This window comes from Danio aesculapii, chromosome 23 (genome assembly GCF_903798145.1).
Source record: "Danio aesculapii chromosome 23, fDanAes4.1, whole genome shotgun sequence".
NCBI classification, from domain to species: domain Eukaryota; kingdom Metazoa; phylum Chordata; class Actinopteri; order Cypriniformes; family Danionidae; genus Danio; species Danio aesculapii.
The window spans coordinates 47,441,530-47,463,694 of record NC_079457.1 but is presented as its reverse complement, the minus strand read 5'-3'; the positions used below and the strand labels follow the sequence as shown (position 1 = coordinate 47,463,694).

Here is a 22,165-nt window from a genome sequence, read left to right as displayed (position 1 = left end):
AATGATGGGGGTCTCTGCATTTCATCAGCCAGGACAACAGACAGAGAGAAACAGGGAAACCCAGGGCCTGGGAGTCATTACGGTACAAAAAGTCAGATGATCAGAGAAGCTTGTCATCTCGCAGGGAGACACTTGTGTCTTAATGTGAACTCACACAAGGACATATACACACTTCTGGCCCTTTACATTAGGTTTCATAGACTCACAGGCAGACCCACTTTAACTAAAGCCACTGCTCCATGTGTCTGGAGGGAAACACAGGGGTGTTTTGTGGAACTTTATTGATTTCTTTTTTAGGATCCTGTCCAGATGGAAAACGAGAGATGCAGAAAGAGAGGGAAATGGGGGGGAAAGGGAAGAAATGAGAAAAGTACCAGGAGGGTGAGGAAAGAAGAAGGGAATACAGCTGACAGGGAGAACATGCAAGAATTCTGCTTTGAAGATATGCCACGATCACAGACATTGCTTGCATATATAGGGTTGACGGGAACAGTGGGAGGAATTGTACGTCTACGTGATTGAAAGCATGTCTGGGTGACATTTCACAACATTAAAAGAGGAATTGTATTTTGCATTAGGAAAATGAAGCCTAATCTTAAGAATGTGTAATAGTAGTTGGAGTATTTGTTTGGTTTCGAGTTTAAATATTACAAAATTCTTAAATGAAGAAATATGTTCTAGACACGTAACAAATATTGATTTGTTTTGTTTTAAGAAATATGCCAGCGGATTAGGTAAAATACACTTATTTCAAACCGAAAACGAGAATATTTTGCTTACGCCATTCGATTGCGGAGTGGCTCAGTGGTTAGCACTAATCGCCTCACAGAAAGAAGGTCGTGGGTTCGAGTCCCGGCTGAGCCAGTCATTTTTGTGTGGAGTTTGCATGCCCCCCACCCCCTCATTCATTTAGCAACTCCACCATGCAACTCCACACGCTGACTTCTTCATCCGTTTTGTCATGACAGTTAGCCTACTCGGCGTCACCCCCCTGTGGTTGCAAATAACAGTACAATGGCGAGCGTGTCAAGTATGAAAGCCTCAACTCGCGGCTGTACGTTATAAACTGTGATGGTTGGGTTTAGGGTTGGGCAAGGTGTAGACTTTAATAACTGGGATGGTTGGGTTAATGGTTGGGGTAGGTGTAGACATTAACAACTATGATGGTTGGGTTTAGAGTTGTAGTATGTATATACGTTAATAACTGTGATGGTTGGGTTTAGGGTTAGGCAAGGTGTAGACTTTAATAACTGGGATGGTTGGGTTAATGGTTGGGGTAGGTGTAGACATTAACAACTATGATGGTTAGGTTTAGGGTTGTAGTATGTACTGTATATACGTTAATAACTGTGATGGTTGGGTTTAGGTGTGGAGTGGGTGTAGACGTTAATAACTGATGTACAGCGCCATCTTGCCGACAACTAAGTTTTGAAATGTGGGTCTCCATAACTTCCAAGTTACACCTCTAAAGTACTGCAAGTTACACCTCTAAGGCCTCTTCGTGTTACGTCCCTGTCTTGCAGTCCGCAGACAGACTCTACCCAGTGGATGGGCATCCGCTGTGTAAAACATAATGCAGAATAGTTAGCGGTTCATTCCACTGTGGTGACCTCTGATGAAATCAGGAACTAAACCGAAGTAAAATGAATGAATGAAGAAATGAAAATGCTTCTTGATTTAAGATTTCAGATATTCACACGGTGACACAGTGGTTAGCACTTTCCGGTTAGCATTTTCCGTGTTGGTGTGGGTTTCCTCCAGGTGCTTCTGTTTCCCTCCACAATCCAAACACATGCGCTATAGGGGATTTTAATAAACTAAATTGGTCATAGTGTGCGTGTGTGTGTGTGTGAGAATTAGAGTTTATGGGTGTTTCCCAGTGCTGGGTTGCAGCTGGAAGAGCATCCACTGCATAAAACATATGCTGGAATAGTTGCCAGTTCATTCCGCTGTGGCGACCCCTGATGAATAAAGGGACTCAGCTGAAGGAAAATGAATGAATGATTTTTTTCTTAAATTGAATGTAGTAGACATCTGGTGTGGTCTATCAACACATCCTGGTGTGGTTACATTGAGCTCAGATTCACACATGCTCAAAAACACACACTGACGCAGACACGCACACACTGCCAGGGCCAATGATTGACCGCACTGGAAAACAGTGACCTACACTGGACATGCTCCACAGCACTTCACAGAAAACACATATTTACCTGCAGCCATGCTGCTTTTTCAGATGAATCAAGAGGTTATTCTACAAACTTTCCAAACGGAGCATCTGTAGGACATTTGTAGGACTTTGTTTTTGTTGTTGGCTAAATCAATTTGAGAACTTGCAAACACTAATACTCTGTTGCCCAACAAACTGGGTTGCCTTGGTGTCTATTACATGAGACAGTTGGTTAACTATTTATTTTATTACTTATTTAAATTTTTATGAGCATATTTTAGATGAGGTGGCACAGTGACCCAGTGGTTAGTACTGTCGCCTCACAGAAAGAAGGTCACTGGTTCGATTTCTGTGTGGAGTTTGCATGTTCTCCCCGTGTTCATGTGGGTTTCCTCCGGTTTCCCCCAAAGACATGCGGTATAGGTAAATTGGATGAGCTAAATTGGCCATAGTGAATAAATTTATGGGTGTTTCCCAGTACTGGGTTGCAGCTGGAAGGGCAGTCACTGCGTAAAACATATGTCAGAATAGTTGGCGGTTCATTCCGCTGTGGTGACCCCAGATTAATTACGGACTAGGCCGAAGGAAAATAAATGAATGTATATTTTAGATGTATATTGCTGCGTGGTATAATGACATTTTGTTTATTATAAGTGTTTTTGGCCACTTCAAACCCTAACTCTAACTCTTTAGCTTCTCCAGCAGTACTTTTCATCAGCGACGTCATTAAAGAAAAACAGCTTCAACATTATCATTACAGTGGTCATCCTAGATATGAAGGGGTCTTTGACAGTGGGAGTCTAGGTTTTGGAGCAGATCCATTGGGAGTGTGTTTTTCTTCAATCCTCGTGGTTTATTGAACATTTTACTCCAAACCGAGCAAGGAATTTCTAATCCTCTTTCATCAAAATGATCAAAACACTTCTCATTTAGAAACGTGTTCCTCCCTTTCAGTTTTAATCTTATGGAGGTAAATGGAAGGAGATCCCAATGACTATTTACATGGACATCAGTAATCAAATAATTTGCCTTAATCTGAATAAGACAACAATATGATTAAGGTGTTTACATGAGTTGCTTTCTGAATGTTCCTTTCATAGTCCTGTTTTACATGTTATAGTACATAGTTCGATTAACCTCATTACGTCACCATTCAATGCTAGTTTCCTCTGTTTCCGCCGCTAGTTCACACAACAACAGTTCGAGTTCATCATGGCACCATATGTGATTTTGGGCGTTTTCTTCTTAACAAGTTCAACTGCAGTTAATTCGTCACACTATGTGTGCAAACAGACGACGGCGGATATAAATTCTCAAGCAACAGACCACCTCTGCTGTCAGATACCATTGGGTTTCATATACTGACTTTTCATTCATGCTCCCATGACAAACTCAGAGGTACTGGATGAGAGCATTGTTACCCACTCGCACCAAAAATCTGCTCTCTTGCTTGAAGCCATTCTTATTTGTATGTCGTCAAATCCCTGACACACAGCCATGTGTGCGTCCTGCCTCAAAATGTAGCGAAAATTAACTACAAAATGCTAATAGTTTGATTGCGGTGTTTACATGTCTGTACTGCACTTCAATAATGCCACTAAAATAGGACTACTGCACATGACTTAATTCGGTTTAGTTCAATTATGACTTTAATCCGTTTAAGATCATCAAATATCTCTGTTTACATTGCGGACTCTTACTCAAGAGTATTGTCTTAATCCCAGAGTATTGGTGTCCATGTAAATGTACTGACTGCCTGCTTTAATCCTTAAGCTCTATTTGAACGACTATAAAATACACTCCGCTGTTCCACAGATCTAGGGTCAGTTCTTCTAATAATAGGTTGGAACATTTACACGGAAAACGAGGCTTCAATTTCTGCAGAGTTGCAACATTGATCGGGAGATTTGATTTTGTTACCTGATCCTTCCCCGCTGCGGTCCTCCGGGAGCTCCTGCAACGTCAATCTCCACTCCAGAGGAGCATCGCAGGGCGTCACTGTCACCAGCAGAGGCGTGTTGTCTTCCTCCACCACAAAATAGTACCTGCAAGAGCGAGGCAAGTTAGCACTATTGACAACTAAAAATGGACCCTTTTGACAAGACTGGTATGAAGGTTTTTCAAATAAAAGGTCAGATTACTTATTTTTTCATACAGTGGGGGAAATAAGTATTGAATATGTCATGTTTTTTTTTTGGTCCTGGGAATGATATTTCTAAAGAACTGAACCAGGTTTTGGTAAAAACCCAAACAATAAAAATAAAACAAAACAAATCATTATGTGTATGTAGTTATGTGTAATGATGGAATGACATAAGGACTGAACTGAACTACTGAAACGTATTTAATACTTTATATAAAAGGCTTTTTTGGAGAGGGCAGCTAAAAGACGCCTCTCATATGGAGAATGAAGTCACACGCATTGCCCAGGTGTGATTTTGGTTCTGCGGATCTCGTCTATCAAATCTGAGCTTAATTTTGTATTTTCTATTGGATTCAAGTCAGGTGATTGGCTGGGCCATTCTACAGCTTGATTTTCTTTCTCTGAAAGCATCTGAGAGTCTCCTTGGCTGAGTTTTGAATCATTGTCTTGCTGAAATGTCCACCCTGGGTTCATCTTCATCCTCCTGCTAATGTAGATGTTGGACTGAAGCAGCTGATATTCATTTACACTGAGGAAGAGCAGAGGGTTGCTGAAGAACTACTGAGAGATTTCAGATGCTGTCTGGGCTTTCACCGCCGAACTACACCTCTCTTTCTTCATGTGTTCAATACTTTTCCCTGTGTCATTTCATTTTATTATAACAGAACTTAATTTCTAAACTAATTAGTTTTATTTTCTTTGCAGATATTGATTTCTTTTGTTGTTACCAACATCTGTTTAAAATTTCAAGCCAACGGCCCCAACTGATAAAACCAGCTTAAACCAGCCTAGGCTGGTTGGCTGGTTTTATCTGGTGTACCAGGCTGGTTTTAGAGGGGTTTTGGCCACTTCCAAGCTGGTTTCCAGCCATTTCCAGCTTGGTATTAGCTGGTCTGGATGGGAGATGACCAGCAAAAACCAGCTTGACCAGGCTGGAAATGGCTGGAAACAAGCCTGGAAGGGGCCAAAACCCCTCTAAAACCAGCCTGGTAGACCTGGTAGACCAGCTAAAACCAGCCAACCACCTTAGGCTGGTTTAAGCTGGTTTTATCAGTAGGGGCACCTTTAGAAATATGTTTTCTAAGAAAAATTGTGACGTGTTCAATACTTATTTCTTATGTTTTTCTTTTATTATTTGAGCAAATAGGATTGTAAAGAAATATCTTTGTTGTACTCTTCTATTCACTGCGCTCTGAGTTTACCAACTGTGACGACTTCTGTTACTGAGAAACCTGGAAATGTGATAAAGGTCCATAATCTACACAACCACTTAAAAACTACACAAGAATTAAATGTGACTCATTGTATATTTTATAGCAGATGTGCTCTTTGGTTTTGATGACTATGGAAAACTAACCATCTGTAAGCATTTATAAATCAAGGATTTATTCTTTAGGATTATTGGCCTGAAGAAGCACCTAAGTATAAGACTGCCATTTTAGTGTGGATGTGCATAATGGTGTTGCTAATTTAGCCAGCTGATCCAGTCATGTTTCGTCTTTAAAAGTACTTGAGATATATTAAAACCCGTCCCAAGACACAATGTACTGAAATTAGAATTGCTGGCCTTTCAGAGACCGCTACAGAATTAGGACCATATTCCCCAAACATAACGCTGCTACATAAGCTATGCTGTCTCCTCTGGGTCCTCCGGTTTCTCCCACAGTCCAAAGACATGCGATACAGATGAGTTGAATAAACTAAATTGGCCGTAGTGTGTGAATGTGAGAGTGTATGGGTGTTTCCCAGTACTGGGTTGCAGCTGGAAGGGCATCCGCTGTGTAAAACATATGCTTGATAAGTTGGCGGTTCATTTAGCTGTGGTGACCCCTCATAAATAAAGGGACTAAGCCGGAGGCTGAATGAATGTATACTGCGCACTCTAGAAAATGTTTGTTTAGATATTTCATGAACCCCACTGTACACACACTGCCTAATGTATACAGCAGAATTGTCAAGACTAGCATGGTAGCGTGTTATTCTAAACCGATGACTTTCTGTGAGCAGAAACACCTTTCAACTTCCACATGACAGATGTATGCTAGGCTTCAATGTAATCAGCCATATTCCAGAACAGCGCTATTCGTTAGCGATTCGCTATAATCACTGGCGTGGACATCAAACGCGGACGGGCAGATTTGTTGTTACTATAAAGTGTTTTAAATTGCAGCTAGCTCAGCATGTGTGAACATCTGTGCTCTCTGTATGTTCTGATTGATTCATCCAGGATCTCTAGCAGAAAAATAGCCCTGTAGGCTTTCGCTAAGACTTCGCATGTGGTACAGTTTGATGGACATTGGTTGATATCCGTCCATTTAAGTGCACCTGCTACTCAAAACAATGATTCATCAAACACAGACACACACACACTTGTTCCCAGCATCTCATTCATAATGCATGTCTTACCCTCATCTAATGCATTATGGCTATAATAGATTCCATATTTCTTCTTGCCACTCACAAAGAAATATACACAAGTGCACATGATTACACGAACGCCTCTTGTCCCAGGATGTTCTAACGTAAAATTTAGTTTACGTAATTGAAAAATGTCTGCAATTTACCACACATAGACATAAATATTAAGATTAAACGTGAAGTCTGGAGTTTCTGACTGTACTGCTGATCTGAATTATTATTTAGAATGAATGACAAAGGGGCGACATGGTGGCTCAGTGGTTAGCACTGTCACCTCACAGCAAGAAGGTTGCTGGTTCGAGCCTAGGCTGGGTCATTTGGCATTTCTGTGTGGAGTTTGCATGTTCTCCCAGTGTTGGCGTGGGTTTCCTCCGGGTGCTTCCCTCACAGTCCAAACACATGCACTATAGCGGAATTGAATAAACGAAATTGGCCGTAGTGTATGGATGTTTCCCAGTACTGGGTTGCAGCTAAAAGGGCGTCCGCAGTGTAAAACATATGCTGGATAAGTTGGCGGTTCATTCTGCTGTGGCGACCCCTGATGATTAAAAGGACTAAACCGAAGGAGAATGAATGAATGACAAAATATATACTATTTTCTTTATTCTAAAATGCATACACTGCAGAAATGCTCGTACTTTGTTTTTGTCCCATTTCAAGTGCTAATATGTTAAAAATATTTACTTAATCAAGAAGTTTGTAAACACGTAAAAAAATATGTTATCCACGTAAAGCTTGAAATCTGCGCTTTTAAATGAACCATATACACTTGAAAACAAAAGTTCTTTGGTTTTGTAATCTGTGTGAAACGAATGCGAGGTTCAGTCCGTCCTGTCAAACGTACATCACATGACAGCAACTACTCGAACACCCACAAACTTGTAAACGAAGAGTCGCTGTCATTTCTGGAGGAGATTCGCCATCAAATCCAAGTAATGAATTACTTCAGAAGAGCAGCGGGATCAGATGATCATTATCCAGAGGAAGATGATATGTAACACGGCCACAAATGAGGTCGGTGTTGTGATCTCGTTTCTTTCGAGTGCTCATGCGCATTAGCTTGGGCGACCTGAAAATATGACTATTTTGTTTGATTCGAATGTTTAGAAATGAAACTTATGAGACTGATGTTGTTTCATTTTATTGGTGACTCCAAATATGTAATCTAATTGTAAGCTTGGCAAACAGTTTTGGAAAATTTTATGTTTCCCCATTCAGAAAGAATGCCCGAACATACTGCCTGTGAGGCGTTTTAAAGATGGCCATCGAGTGAAATGACTTGCCTTAAAGGGACTTTGATGAAACCTACTTCATATCGATGGTGTGTGTCTTATGAACACCCCCTTTAAGAAAAGAGTTACCGAAATGTGTTACATGTGTGATGAATGACCTTTTGGGTGTATCCCTGAACAAGTATCCGCTGATCTCAGCTCCGTCTGGCATGACGGAGGAATCGTGAAACTGAGCTTTATCCCTGATCTGCATCTGAAAGAGGCCTTCATCACGCGTGGGCAGTTTCTGTCCCATCACCCCTAAAACCAGCAACACCAAACCATAACATCCACACCTCCACGTCATCCTGCAGAGAAACACACACAGAGAGAGAAGCATTAGCACTTACTGAACAAGAGAATGGCATTTCATTGGTAATCACAGATATAAAGGATAATTAGGCTTCACACTAATTTCGAGAGGATCACGTGCTTATGATCAACACGGCTGGCTCCTCATTAGCTCCGTAAACTGACCCATTAGATGATTACGGAAGCATTATAAATAATCAGAGTTTTTCACTCCAGTTATCTTCGTCTTGAAGCTTCCCCCCCTTTCAGAGTTCCTCCCCCTTTTTCCGATAGGGCGACACGGTGGCCCAGTGGCTAGAACTGTTGCCACACAGCAAGAACACCACTGGTCCAACCTCTGGTTTACATGTTCTCCCCATGTTCGCGTGGGTTTCCCCCGGGTCCCCCGGTTTCCTCCCACAGTCCAAAAACATAAACCATAGCCAATCGACTAAACCACCGAAAACAACACTAGTTTACACTTCTCATGCGGCGACAAGCAGGGGAGTCCTCGAGACCTACCTGAGCTCGAACTCCCCTCTCGCCCTTTTAACAGGAGGGATCCCCGGGCTCGAGGATATTACGAGCTCAGGGCTCTCTCCCGGGACAGCATGCCAAATACGCATTATTGATTATCAGCTAAGTGTGAACTCTTGAAAACACAATAAATGCTTAGGCTCTTTAAATTTTAGGCTTTTTAAAGACCAGGGCTCGCAAAACTGCTAGCCTGACGTCCTAGGGTTATAATGTTTTTCAGTTGGGCTACCAAAAATGAATTCACCATCTTAACAAGAGAAAAAATAACGTAGCCTGTAACAAATGCCCTTATAACTTTTTAATTAAAGCAAATGTATATATATATATATATATTTTCTATTTGTGCCACTTAATTTTTTATTTCGGGCTACCACAAACTAAAGTGTGCTTGCACAAACGGCTACCAGGGATTTCGAAATTTTGCGAGCCCTTAAGTCAAATTTGATTGGCTGTTTATGTTTCTGAAAACATTCTGAGACCAGTTTCAATGATTTTGTTCTTTTGTGCATTAGTTGCTTATTGGGGGAGGGGCATACTAGAGAGCATTTGATTGGACAAAAATATGTGTAGTGCACGATGAGTCATCAGTATTTTTGTCAGTGTTTCCCAAACAAATGTAAAAATACTGAAACTTCTGCTGAAGTCCAAGTGAAATCAAAATTTACTATGTTTATTTTGCTAGCGCACATTATTAGCATTAATTTGAACAACTAATCTGGCAATTTCATTCATTTATTTTCTTTTCGGCTTAGTTCCTTTATTAATCTGGGGTCGCCACTGCGGAATGAACCGCCAACTTATCCAGCACATGTTTTACGCAGCAGTTGCCCTTCCAGCTGCAACCCTTCACTGGGAAACATCCATAAAGACTCATTCACACACTACAGACAATTGAGCTTACCCAATTCATTAATACTGCATGTCTTTTGACTTGTGGGGGAAACCGGAGCACCCGGAGGAAACCCACGGCAACACGAGGAGAACATGCAAACTCCACACAGAAATGCCAACTGACCCAGCCGAGGCTCGAAACAGCGACCTTCTTGCTGTGAGGCGATTGTGCTATCCACTGTGCCACTGTGACGCCCCCCTGCAAGTTATTCCACTGAACTTTGTTTTGTTTTGGTAATCTTCAATCAAATTCCACCTTTAGAGTGGCAGTCCTGTTGAAATCAACTTGAGGGTTTCTATAGCAACTGTATATCAATATCCTCAACAAGCCCCTCTTAACGTTAGTTTGCTATGAGGAAATGATGCACAAAAGAAAGCTCCGCCCCCTACTCAATATTCAGTTTCATTTGGAAGTACATCAACATTTACTGAAATAAAAGCCTTAGCAACTTCCGGAACATGCTGACATTTATGAAGGCATCAATCATAAGGCTAACACACATGAACTAAAAGCCATTCATCTCAAGTATGGATTTCATGTAATCTTGAAAGCCAAAGAAATCAATACAGTACATCGATGACAGAGCAGAGCAAGGACAGTTAAACCATCAGTAGCCTATTTAAGAACTCTAATGGAGGACGTTTTATGGCCAACGAATTCCTCGTTTAGTTAAATGATCGGTTTGCACCGTCAGACGACAACAAACAAACCAAACTTCAGCAGATTTGGGACGAAGAACTCGAATAAATGTCTTCACTGACCACCTTTGAAGTACTGCTGCTTTTTAACTCTGGGGCGGCACAGCTGGGGTAAAGGACGGGTATGCGGTGGTTGATACTGCACGCAAACAACTTTCAAGCAACTCATGAGAACATCCAGGCTCCCAGAGACACTCACAGATGCATACATCTGCTGTGCTCAGTGAAAACACACACACACACACACACACAATCCCTCACTAATCACTGCTTGAATGTCTGTGTGGAGTGTTCGAGCTCACAGTACAAAAATACCCATGTCTGGTTGGTGTTAAACACCTGCTTATAACTATTCACAGATTCTCTTTCTCAGTACTCTGCTACATCTGTCATGCTAAAACAAAAATCTTATTAGTATATTTAGCTGAATAAATGTATTCGCTTAATTAAAGAAGGATACCGTTATCACATTCGTGTAAACTACTAAATGTTTGGTATGAAAACAGTGGCACATGTGTATTATGTCATGTTTCCACTGAGTAGAACTGTTCAGAACAGTATGGTATGGGTCATGCCATGGTCACACTAGAGGTCGTACGATGCTGCGAAAAGGGGCGGGATTAAACAAGATTATTAGACATTTAAACAAGCGAGCGATCACTCCATAATTCAAATTTCTGTACTAAGAGTTTATGTTTTGATCTTCGATTGGTCTTACGCAGTCACATGATGCGATTTTGCAGGTCAGAGTTCACCAAGCTTATACTTTGCACCGCAGCAAACTGCAAAACTTGTCGCACGAGCTTGTGTTTCCGGTCTGACGCATTCGAGTGCTTCTGTGGGGAGAAAAGTCCAGTTGGACCGCAGCGTCCTTCTGACAAACCTTGCATTTCCACTGCTAACAGTACACTTGTTGGTAGGTGTGGTGTAGCACGTCATGATTTTGCCAAGTACGATGCGATCCTGGATTGTAATTCATACCTATTCCCTACCCCTAAACCCAACCATTACTGTAAATAAGGTAACACTTTATTTTGATGGTCCATTTGAGTATTAGTAGACTGTCTGCTTAATATCTGTTGATACAGACATTCAACAGGCTGACTATAAGAAACTTTGCAAGTACATGTCAACTTACACCAACCCTGACCCAAACCTAACAGTCTACTTATAATCTAATGAGAATTAGTTGGCGTGTAGATGCTATGTAACCTAAATTCAATAAACGGACCATCAAAATAAAGTGTGACTGTAAATTATTCCCAATCAGAGGGGGATAATAGCTGAATGCCAATCATGTAGAAGTGCATAAACCTAACCGTAAACATAATCATACAGTAATACAAACGTATCCCTGAATTCTGATTGGCTGATTGGAGGTTTGTTCCAGGATCAGCGTAGATGTTAATTTATGTCCTACTTGGTGAAATCAGGTTGGCAGTGTGGTGTAAGACAGAAAGTTCCAAACAATATCATTCTTTAAAAAAAATGTACGACCTGTTGACATATCTCGTCTTTTGCATACTTCATTATTTCAAATGTAGACGCGCACTTAAAATAGAGAGAAGTGACACCTCGTAAAACGGCATAGAGGAGATATAGCAGATCCAGTTCTACTTGGTGTCCGGCTATTTGTCACAAGTAGAAAACAAGCTTTGTTTGAGCTCGGGCAAACGTTGGTTTATTGCTGCACACAGTCATTGTATAACAGTGTCATGTTTCGGCTGTGCATTCAAAAAAGGCACTTCCTGTGTTGTCATTGCTTATCTTGTTGATCCACTAATGACGATTCTCTGTAAATCAATCAGATTTTTTTATATAATTATTTTTTTAGGGGTTTTAACCTTATTTGAAGGTTGTACAGTGGAGATTTCAGACAGGAGAGCATTGGGAGCAGAGAGAGGGGAAGGATCGACAAAGGACCTCGAGTCGGGAATCAAACTCGGGTCACCGTAAGCACTTCTCTGCTATATATTGGTACATTTACTACTAGGCTATTGGCGCCAACAACCAGAGTTTAACAGCGACTTATACTCCACCCTTTAGTACCATACTGTTGTGTTAGGTACCTTTACGAAACAGTGCCAAAAAAGTGGTATTGCATGGTTCGCTTTGCATGGTATCTTTAACAGTGGAATCTGAAGTAAATACATACTGTACTGTGCTGAACCACATAGAAACAAGCCATTATGTGTTCAGGCTAAAGGCATGAGTGAAATCTTGACATCCAACATAACATTTATGGACTACAGGAGTGCATCGCACCATTCACATGGGGCGTCAGCGTCAACGCTTCTTATTCACTTTGAATGGGTGGCGTCAAGCGTTGCCGAACTGAATTGTGGATCTGTCGGCGCTGCTTCAGCGCCGTTGCTCGCTGCAGAAGTTGGGAATTCCTCAACTTTTCAAGTGCCAATCGAAGCATGAGCCAATCAGATCGCTTTATGCAAATACCCCAGCTCAGACAGTAGCCGATTGCAGACTAATTTCATTGGCTGACGCTGCAACTTCAGACATGCCCTCGGTCAAGCGTTGATGCTGAAGGCTCGTGTAAACGCACGGTATGTGTGCAAGTGTGTAGTGTTTTTACAAACTCAAACTGCATTCTACTGGCCTGGCATAATGAATGAATGGAGTTTTCATTCTGGATCCCTGTTAACAGGATAACTTTGAGAACATCAGAATGATAAGCACACAGAACTTTTCAAAAGCACAAAGGACAAATGACACAATGTTATATCTTGTTCAGAAAGGGTCCAATCATAAGTCAAATTGAGGCTTATTTTGGTGGTGAAAATCAGTTCCCTCCAGAGCAGAAGTGCCCAGTGTTGTTCCTGGAGAACTAAGGTCCAGCAGAGATTAGCTTACCAAGATGCTACCAGTAAATCTAATCTTGACTACTGGTTGATTTGTGTTACGTTAGGGTTGGACCTGAACTCTGCGGGACAGTGGGTTTCCAGAAGCCCCTACTCTGTTGAGGTCAGGAAGAGCTGACCTTGCACTGACTCTGCCTGCATTAGACTACACTCTAGGATGAATTTGGCTTTGCTGGGTCCACATGATATCCTCTTTCTATTGATTTGGTGCCATTGATTGGAGCTGAAGGCAAATCCCAATCCCCGCTGATATAATCAGGCTAATGATGGCAGATTAGACTGATACTCCGCTGTCATTAACAGCAAACGAGTGCTTGTCCTCTTAATGACCTCTCTAGGAATCCCTCCCCTCCTGCTGCCTTTATTCCTGCCTTTCTTGACCTCTTTATTCGCCAGACTCATGTAGTACTCTCTCTTTCTCCTCCTCCGCTTTCATCCATTGTTTTTCCTCGTTTACGTTCCTTCCTCTTGCCTTTCTTTTAAAGTTCCACGATCTCACTCCCCCGTCCTCTATGCTTGGGCTTTTCACTTTGGCCAATCACAAAATATACTTAACTGCATTTGCACACAAAGCACTGTTTTTATCATGCGTTACATTTCCTCTTCTCTGTTTCTAACAAGAGTCCTGCTTTCTCCGGTGCACTGATTGCGCAACTCACTTGTCTTGTTTCACTTGTATACAGTGATGTAGACATGCTTATGCTGGATACTTTTGGGATGTTTTTGGTATAAACCCAAGTCATTTTGATGTTCGTACATTTGTGCAATTTATTCAACAATGAGCTTTTGAAAACTCGTCCTAAGTTTTTGAAAACAATACTGTAATCGGTATCACTTTATTTTGATGGTCCCTTTAACGTGTTTTGTTTTTGAGAAATTTAAGTTACATCGCATCTACATGCCAACTAATTCTCATTCGTTTATAAGTAGACTGTTAGGTTAGGGTTAGGGTAAATGTAAGTTGACGTACTTGCAAAGTTTCTCATACTCCGTTAAATGTGTTGAAGAAGCAGCATCAGCAGATATTAAGCAGACAGTCTACTAATACTCAACTGAGAAGTAATTGGCATGTAGTTGCAATGCAACTTTTAGTCAACAAAATGTGCAATTGGGACCATCAAATAAAGTCTTACCCTAGTATGGTGTGCACGTAATCTACAAAAGTGCGATTCTGCGAAAACTATGAGAGCATGCGCATTTGTATTACATTCTATCTACTTGACAGCAAAGTGTCGCAAAATTCTTTACTGACATCGCCAACTATTAGTCTGGTATTTTTTTTATTGGTTTCATGAATCAATGTGAAAGGGGATTGTTTTCACAAAAAAAACGTCCAAAAAGTTAGATATAGATATAGGGATATATATATAATATAGATATTGTGCACAAACACTGTCTGCAAGGCAGTGGAGCAGCAAGTCAACAAGTTGCAGCTAAGATTATCTTATAGTGCAGACTACGGTTGTCTTGATACTGGAATACGATACCAATCTGTACTGAATTTAAAAGCGTCCATTTCCCGCGAATGTTTGGGCGCTGTGGAGCACGTTCTTAAACAGTGCTGATTTGCCATTGTGTTCACGTGCTCAACAGAAATGACTGGGATTGGCCGTGAAGGTCATTGGTTCACCGAACTCACCGCTGTTTACTGCGTGTAACCACAGGTACAGAGACACTGGAGTGTTTTAAACCTGCGATTCATCAGTGGATCGCTCTTATGTCAGCTTATAGACAAACCAGCTGATCTACATGACTTTGACACGCCTCAGTATCCTTGTATCTGTGGTTACACGAAGTAAACAGTGGTGAGTTTGGTGAACTGATGACCTTCACGGCCAATCACAGTGATTTCTGTTGAGAATGTGAACACAATGGCAAATCAGCGCTGTTTAAGAACGTGCTCCAGAGCGCCCAAATGTTCGCGGGAAATGGACGCTTTTAAATTCAGTACAGATTGGTGTCGTATTCCAGTATCAAGACAACCGTAGTCTGCACTATAAGATAATCTTAGCTGCAACTTGTTGGCTTGCTTAAAATTTAAGTATCGAATTCCAGTATTGAGACAACCCTAGTCCAGACTGCAACAATTGTTGATTTTGATCATTGATTAAATCGAATAATGATTAATCAGTTAATCATAGGTTATTTAATTGACCAATCAGTAGGTTTGAATGTATTTGCAACTAGTTAAAACATTGAGCTATACATATTCGAAGTAAAAATAATGATAAAATACTTGTTTTACTGAACTTTTAACCAAACGAACACTCTAAAAATGCTGGGTTGTTTTAACCGAACATAGCGCCAAATATGGACTGCTATTAATTTAACCCATCCACTGGCATATAAAGTGTCATGTAAATTTAATTGAAAAATAAACAGCAAACAAATTCAAATTGGTACGGTGTGGGAAAGTTTCACAAAGTACAATTGCACTAAAAATGCTTGGTCAAATATGGATGAACCCGATGTTGGGTTAAAGCAACCTAGCATTTATCAGGAGCGATCACACTTAGTGAAACTTTCTCAGTCCTTACAAGTTTGAATTAGTTTGCAGTCCATCATAATTGGCGCCATGCTTCCTTCTACTGCAATTGCATTTTGGGAGGGCTACATTACACTCTAGTGCACTCTACAGTGAAGTGGTCAAATTCTGATATTAAACACTCAAATATTAGGTCATGTGAACAAATGACTACTTGACAACAAGAAATCTGTTGACTAATCATTTCAACCCTAAATCCACTTCAGGCTTGAAATAGTTCATTTGAGAGCTTTGAAATTAATTAAGAAATGAGCTAAATGTGTCTGGGACTGGTGAGATACCTGATATTAAGAGAAATTATAACCCTGTATCTCTTTGAATGTGGCTTAAGAAGACTCAAATTCAGTATATAACCAATAGAAGAATACAAAGAACGACAGGAACATGGATTTCCTCTACAACTTGCATTTCCCAGAGCAGAAAGGGTGCTCTTTCTAAAATAAAACATCAAAACAAAGCCCCATCTGGAACAAATAAAAGCTAATGTTTAATTAGAGCTGGGGAGAATGTCTGATCGTAATTTGGGGGGAGGATAATTTGAAGGCAGAGTCGGCCACAATCGTGTCAACTTTGTTTTGCTCCTTTTTATTTTTTCTCTGCATTCATTTGTATTTACCGAACTTTTTTTTTTTTTTTGAGACCAAAACGGGGTTGTTTGGGTCCTGGATCACTTATGGACTGTGTACAAATCGGAGATGTGTGATGAACTGGGCCTTGAAGTGGTTTCGGGAGAGAGCCTGTTGTGGGAAGGTCGTAGAGTCAAGTTCATAATGTTAAACAGCTTAAATCCTTTGAACGCAACGAGCTGTAATGTTTGAATGATCATCCTTAAACGCTTCTAATCACTTCACATGCAAGTAAAACGACAACAAATTTAATTGCAGTGGTGCTATTTAAACAGTTAACTCGTTAAATTGAAGTCATTCGCCCTCCTTGATTAGCGCTTTACGATCTACGAGTCATTGAAGACCATTCCGCAACACAAATCCGTGTCAGGTGTTTCGGAAACATCTGGACAAAACACAATTTCCTTTTGTTACAATTATCTCTCTGGGGACAGAAATGTCATTCCCTTCAAAAATAATTCCCACTGGGAGGCTTCTGACCGATTGATCGACAATTTGGAGAAGATAATTCTAGCAGGCCGTCATTAAATGAACTAATAGACTGATTAATCACCACAGGAAGTGCTAACATGCAATTCACCAAGGTAAGACAGCGACTAACAGACTAAGCCAGGACAACAACACACACTGAGGAGTTTTACAGCCTTAAAACATCTATAATAATTGTAAAAATACAGCTGACTACTTTGCGGATTTCGTGTATTGAAGGTTATTTTTAGAACGTAACTCCCACGATAAACAAGGGACCACTGTATACCCCAATATTGTGTCCTGATGGTGCAGTAGCAATTATGATTTTCACAATCCTGGATTTAAAATGCAGCAAATTAAAATTTACTACTCTGGTTGGTCAGATTAGATGTTTTTTTTATCTTTCAGGACCTGACACAGGATGTCCAATCCTGGTCCTAAATGACCTAGATTTACTGACCATCTTAATTAAATCATTGGTTCACCTGAGAATAAACATTCTGTTATTAATTACTCTCCCTCGTGTCATTTCAATCCCCTGAGATCGGGGACAGAGATGTCATTCCCTTCAAAAAAAATCCCCCCTTCAAAATATAATTCTATCAGGCCGTCATTAAATGATCCGATCAGCCAAATAATAGACTGATTAATCGCCACAGGAAGTGCTAACATGAAATTCACCAAGGTAAGACAGCGACTAACAGACTCAGCCAGGACAACAACACACACTGAGGAGTTTTACAGCCTTAAAACATTTATAATAATTGTAAAAATACAGTTGACTACTTTGCGGATTTCGCCTATCGCGGGTTATGTTTAGAACGTAACTCCCGCGATAAACGAGGGACCACTGTATACCCCAGTATTGTGTCCTGTTGGTGCAGTAGCAATTGTGATATTCACAATCCTGGATTTCAAGAGTTCACACTTAGATATTGTTTGACAACTGTTAGCAGGTTTGGCATGCTGTCCCGGGAGAGAACCCTGAGCTCGGAGATAGGTGAGCCCAGGGCTCCCGCCTGGTCCATAGAGCATATGCGGGGAGTACGATCAGGTGGTTCTCAAGAGCTCCCCGTGGTAAGAGGAAGAAAGGAGGAGAAGGGGTAGATGGGGGGTAAAACGAAAACGAAGATAAGAGAGTAGTTCTAGCTAGGCTACTTATAGTGAGTTGGGGTTAATCTGATTGGCTAACTAGTGAATGTAAATGAGTGGCCAGCTGCAGTCAATCATATCACGTGCTCCTCTCGAAATTAGTTTGAAAACTTCACTTAAAATGCAGCAAATTAAAATGTACTACTCTGGTTGGTCAGATTAGATGTTTTTTATCTTTCAGGACCTGACACAGGATGTCCAATCCTGGTCCTAAATCACCTGGATTTACTGACCATCTTAATTAAATCATTGGTTCACCCGAAAATAAACATTCTGTTATTAATTACTCTCCCTCCTGTCATTACAATCCCCTGAGATCGGGGACAGAGATGTCATTCCCTTCAAAAAAATCCCCCCTTCAAAAGATAATTCTATCAGGCCATCATTAAATGATCCGATCAGCCAAATAATAGACGGATTAATCGCCGCAGGAAGTGCTAACATGCAATTCACCAAGGTAAGACAGCGACTAACAGGCTCAGCCAGGACAACAACACACACAGATGAGCAGCACATGTATGCAGCATGAAAAGCAGCGCTACTGACAGGGTGAAAACACACACCGCAGCGGAGCAGCTTCCACCTGTCAATCACACTGCCTCGGCTCGGGCCACAAACAGCGGAGACCATCATTACCGCACTAACCTATGTGTGGGTGTCACTTCTGTCTCGCTTGCTTTTTAAACATGTATGACTGCAGGTTTACAGGCACACTGCTTCCATATAGCCTATCGTCCCTATAGAGTGCCGTGTCACATATGTGAACTCTCCTATAACGCAGAAGAGGTGCAAATGCCTTCATTTCCACAGAGATAAGGGAAACATTGCGGATTGGGTTTCAGCAGAGGCACGGCGCCCTGAAACTGGAGAATGGGTGAGTTTCCCTCAGCTTCTGTCAGCGCTTCCCAAAACCTCCGAACTGTGAGTTTGGTCCCATGGGCTCATCATGGCCCTGTCATGCATATATAGAGAGAGCCAGGCCCAAGTTGGAAAGCTGAAGAAGGGGGGGGAAGAAACCTACCTCAACAGTAAAATACAATGGGGACAATGTTGGATTTTGAAGGGCAGATTTATTAAGTGGTTAGACCAGGGGTGCCCAAACTCGGGCCGGTGTCCTGCAAAGTTTAGTTCCAACCCCAATCAGACACCCCTGGGCTAGCTAATAAAACTCTTACTAGGCTTTTTAGAAACATCTTTGCAGGTGTGTTGATGCAAGTGGGAGCTAAAATCTGCAGGACACCGGCCCTCCAGGACCAAGTTTGGACACCATCTATGCTGAGAAACCTGGTGTGAATACAGTGGTCCCTTGCTAAAACGGGGTTCACCTTGCAGTTTCGCAGATTTTTTAGTGCAATCTGACGTGTTCTGTGTCCTGATTGGCTGTAGACCCCTGTCAATCAATGTCCTCCATGTACAGGATGCGTTCTGCTTGCCAAATTAACATAAATCGCCGATCGCTAGCAGTGTGAGTTCCAATAAGGGTGCAAAAAATGTTGTAACTGTCCGCAGCTAGACCATCGTAAAGGGGGTGACACACCAGATGCGCCGCACCACGCAGTGCCATGCATTTTAGAATTGTAAATATAGGTTTATATCAGGGTACGCACACCAGTGTCGCAAGTTGGCGGCTGTCTGCGGTGCCCACCTACGACTCAGGACACTGTTTATATTTCTGCCGCATCATCTGAATAATTTAATTGTAAATAACATGCTAATGTGCGCCTCTGGTGTGTGTTACTTCCAACTGTCATGTGCACAGCGCATCCTCTGCACGACCCCCTTAAAGATGGAGTCTGCTTTAGCTTTGTGGATCAGTGACTGCAGGATAAAGAACATTGCGCTGGACAGTTATCCGCATGAAGCTTTTGCTGACAGCGATGAATGTTTGCTTCTGACAACAGGCTTGAATCTTTGGTTTCATTCTATAATACTTGTAAAAAAGGCTGTAGCTGATGAGCGCAATTCTAACGTCTGTCTCTTGTCCTTTATGATGACGCACCCCGCACACACCAGAACACGATACCTGAGCCAATCAGCGTCCAGGCTCTGTGACTACGCAATCTCTCCCACCCACACAGATTTTCAGTTCTAGTGTAGCGAGACATGTAGACGGACGCTTAAGTTGGCGAGGAATAGTTCACGGACTGTTTTCATCACGGTTTGTCAGCTGTTGCCACAAGTGTTGTGCGTGAATGCAGAAGTAAGTTTACAATCCTGTAAATGACGAGAGTTGTTCTGTTCTGCGAGTAGTTATTATGGCCGGGACGTTGCGATGCCGCGATGTATATGTGTGTGCGTTAATCCATATTAAGGGTGTCAATAACCCCGTAATTCATGTCTTAACACGTTTATATATCTATATATCCCAACACAATCTTACGGCAATTCATAACTTTTTGATTTAGTGGCTAATTCGTATGAATTCGTACGATCTAATTCGTACAATTTAGTATGATTTGCTCATCCTCCAATGACGGTTGGGTTTAGGGGCGGGGTTAGGTGCCACGCCTCCTTTTTAAAATCGTACCATTTCGTACGACTGAACTCGTACGAATTCGTACGAATTAGCCACTAAACTGTCAAAACGTAAAATACTTACGTTTTCTCGTGAGATCAGTGACGTAACGTAACTCCCGCGATAAACTCCCACTGTATACCCCAGTATCGTTTCCTGTTGGTGCAGTAGCATTTATAATATTCACAATCCTAGATTGAGTGTCACGGTGGCGTAGTGGGTAGCAAGATCGCCTCACAGCAAGAAGGTCGCTGGTTCAAGCCTCGGCTGGGTCAGTTGGCATTTCTGTGTGGAGTTTGCATGTTCTCCCCGTGTTCGCATGGGTTTCCTCCGGGGTGCTCCGGTTTCCCCCACAGTCCAAAGACATGCGCAGGTGAACTGGGTTAGCTCAATTGTCCGTGGTGTATGTGTGTGAATGGGTGTGTATGGATGTTTTCCAGTTATGGGTTGCAGCTGGAAGGGCATCCGCTGTGTAAAACATGTGCTGGATAAGTTGGCGGTTCATTCCACTGGGGTGACCCCGGATTAATAAAGGGACTAAGCCGAAAAGAAAATGAATGAATGAATAATCCTGGATTTAAAATGCAGTCAGTTAAAAACTCTACGTACTACTCTGGCTGGTCAGATTACATGTTTTTTTTTTATCTTTCAGGACCTGAATGACCAGGATTTAGTGATTATCATAATTAAATCATTAGTTCACCTGAAAATAAACATTTTGTTATTATTTACTCTCCCTCGTGTCATTTCAATCCCCTGAGACCTTCTGAACACAAGATCTTTTAGATGAAATCCTCCATAGACAGCTATAGTCCCGAGATGTTTAAAGTCCAGAAAAGGAACCAAACCTATTGTCGACTTCAGTGGTTCAGCTGTTATCATACAAAGCTACAAGATCACTTCTGTGTGCCAAAACAGTGTAAAATTACTTCGCTTGCCTTTGTCTTCCATATCAGCGCAGCATGCTTGGAGCTTCTTATGATTACAGTTGAGCCACTAAAGTCACATGAACTGTTTTGGTCCCCTTTTTGGACTTTGGACATCTCTGTACTGTTGCTGTCTATGGAGGACGAGGGAGCTATCAGATTTCATCTAAAAATATTTTAATTTGTGTTCAGAAGTTGAACGGGGATTGAAATAACACGAGTGTGAGGGATTAATTAGTTTTTGGGTGAACTAATCCTTTATCCTGTTCGCCAGCACCCCACTTATGGAGATTTACAGTATACGGAGTAACAGTTCTGGACTCCAGTAAACAACAAACACAAATTAGGTATCACTGGAAATCAGACACACATAAATCAACTAAATAAGGTCTTCAGGATTCTTGAGAAACTTCCGAGCTGTACCCAAAAGCATCTATTATATCAAGGGTGGCCAACTAGTTTCTCTCCAGCACTAATTAAACACACCTGAACAACCTCACCTAAGGATCAAAGCCTATAGAGGGAAAGCCTACAAACTAGGCAGAACAGCTAATTATGTATCTATTACATGATTGGCTATGAAGTGCTTAACGTAGTTCATTAAATTTGAATACATTTAAACTTCAGTGGCGAG

General features: G+C 41.5%; 1 protein-coding gene across 1 annotated transcript in view; it reads right to left on the bottom strand.

The window, feature by feature from the left end:
• Window positions 1-22,165, bottom strand: part of ndnf (neuron-derived neurotrophic factor) — a 34,251-nt gene that overhangs the window by 4,261 nt on the left and 7,825 nt on the right. The window contains exons 2-3 of the mRNA XM_056449561.1: window positions 8,122-8,310; window positions 4,091-4,215 (exon numbers count right to left, since the gene is read on the bottom strand). Coding sequence (XP_056305536.1) covers window positions 4,091-4,215; window positions 8,122-8,309 — 313 coding nt within the window. The 5' untranslated portion in view covers window position 8,310. The remainder of the gene's footprint in view (window positions 1-4,090; window positions 4,216-8,121; window positions 8,311-22,165) is intronic.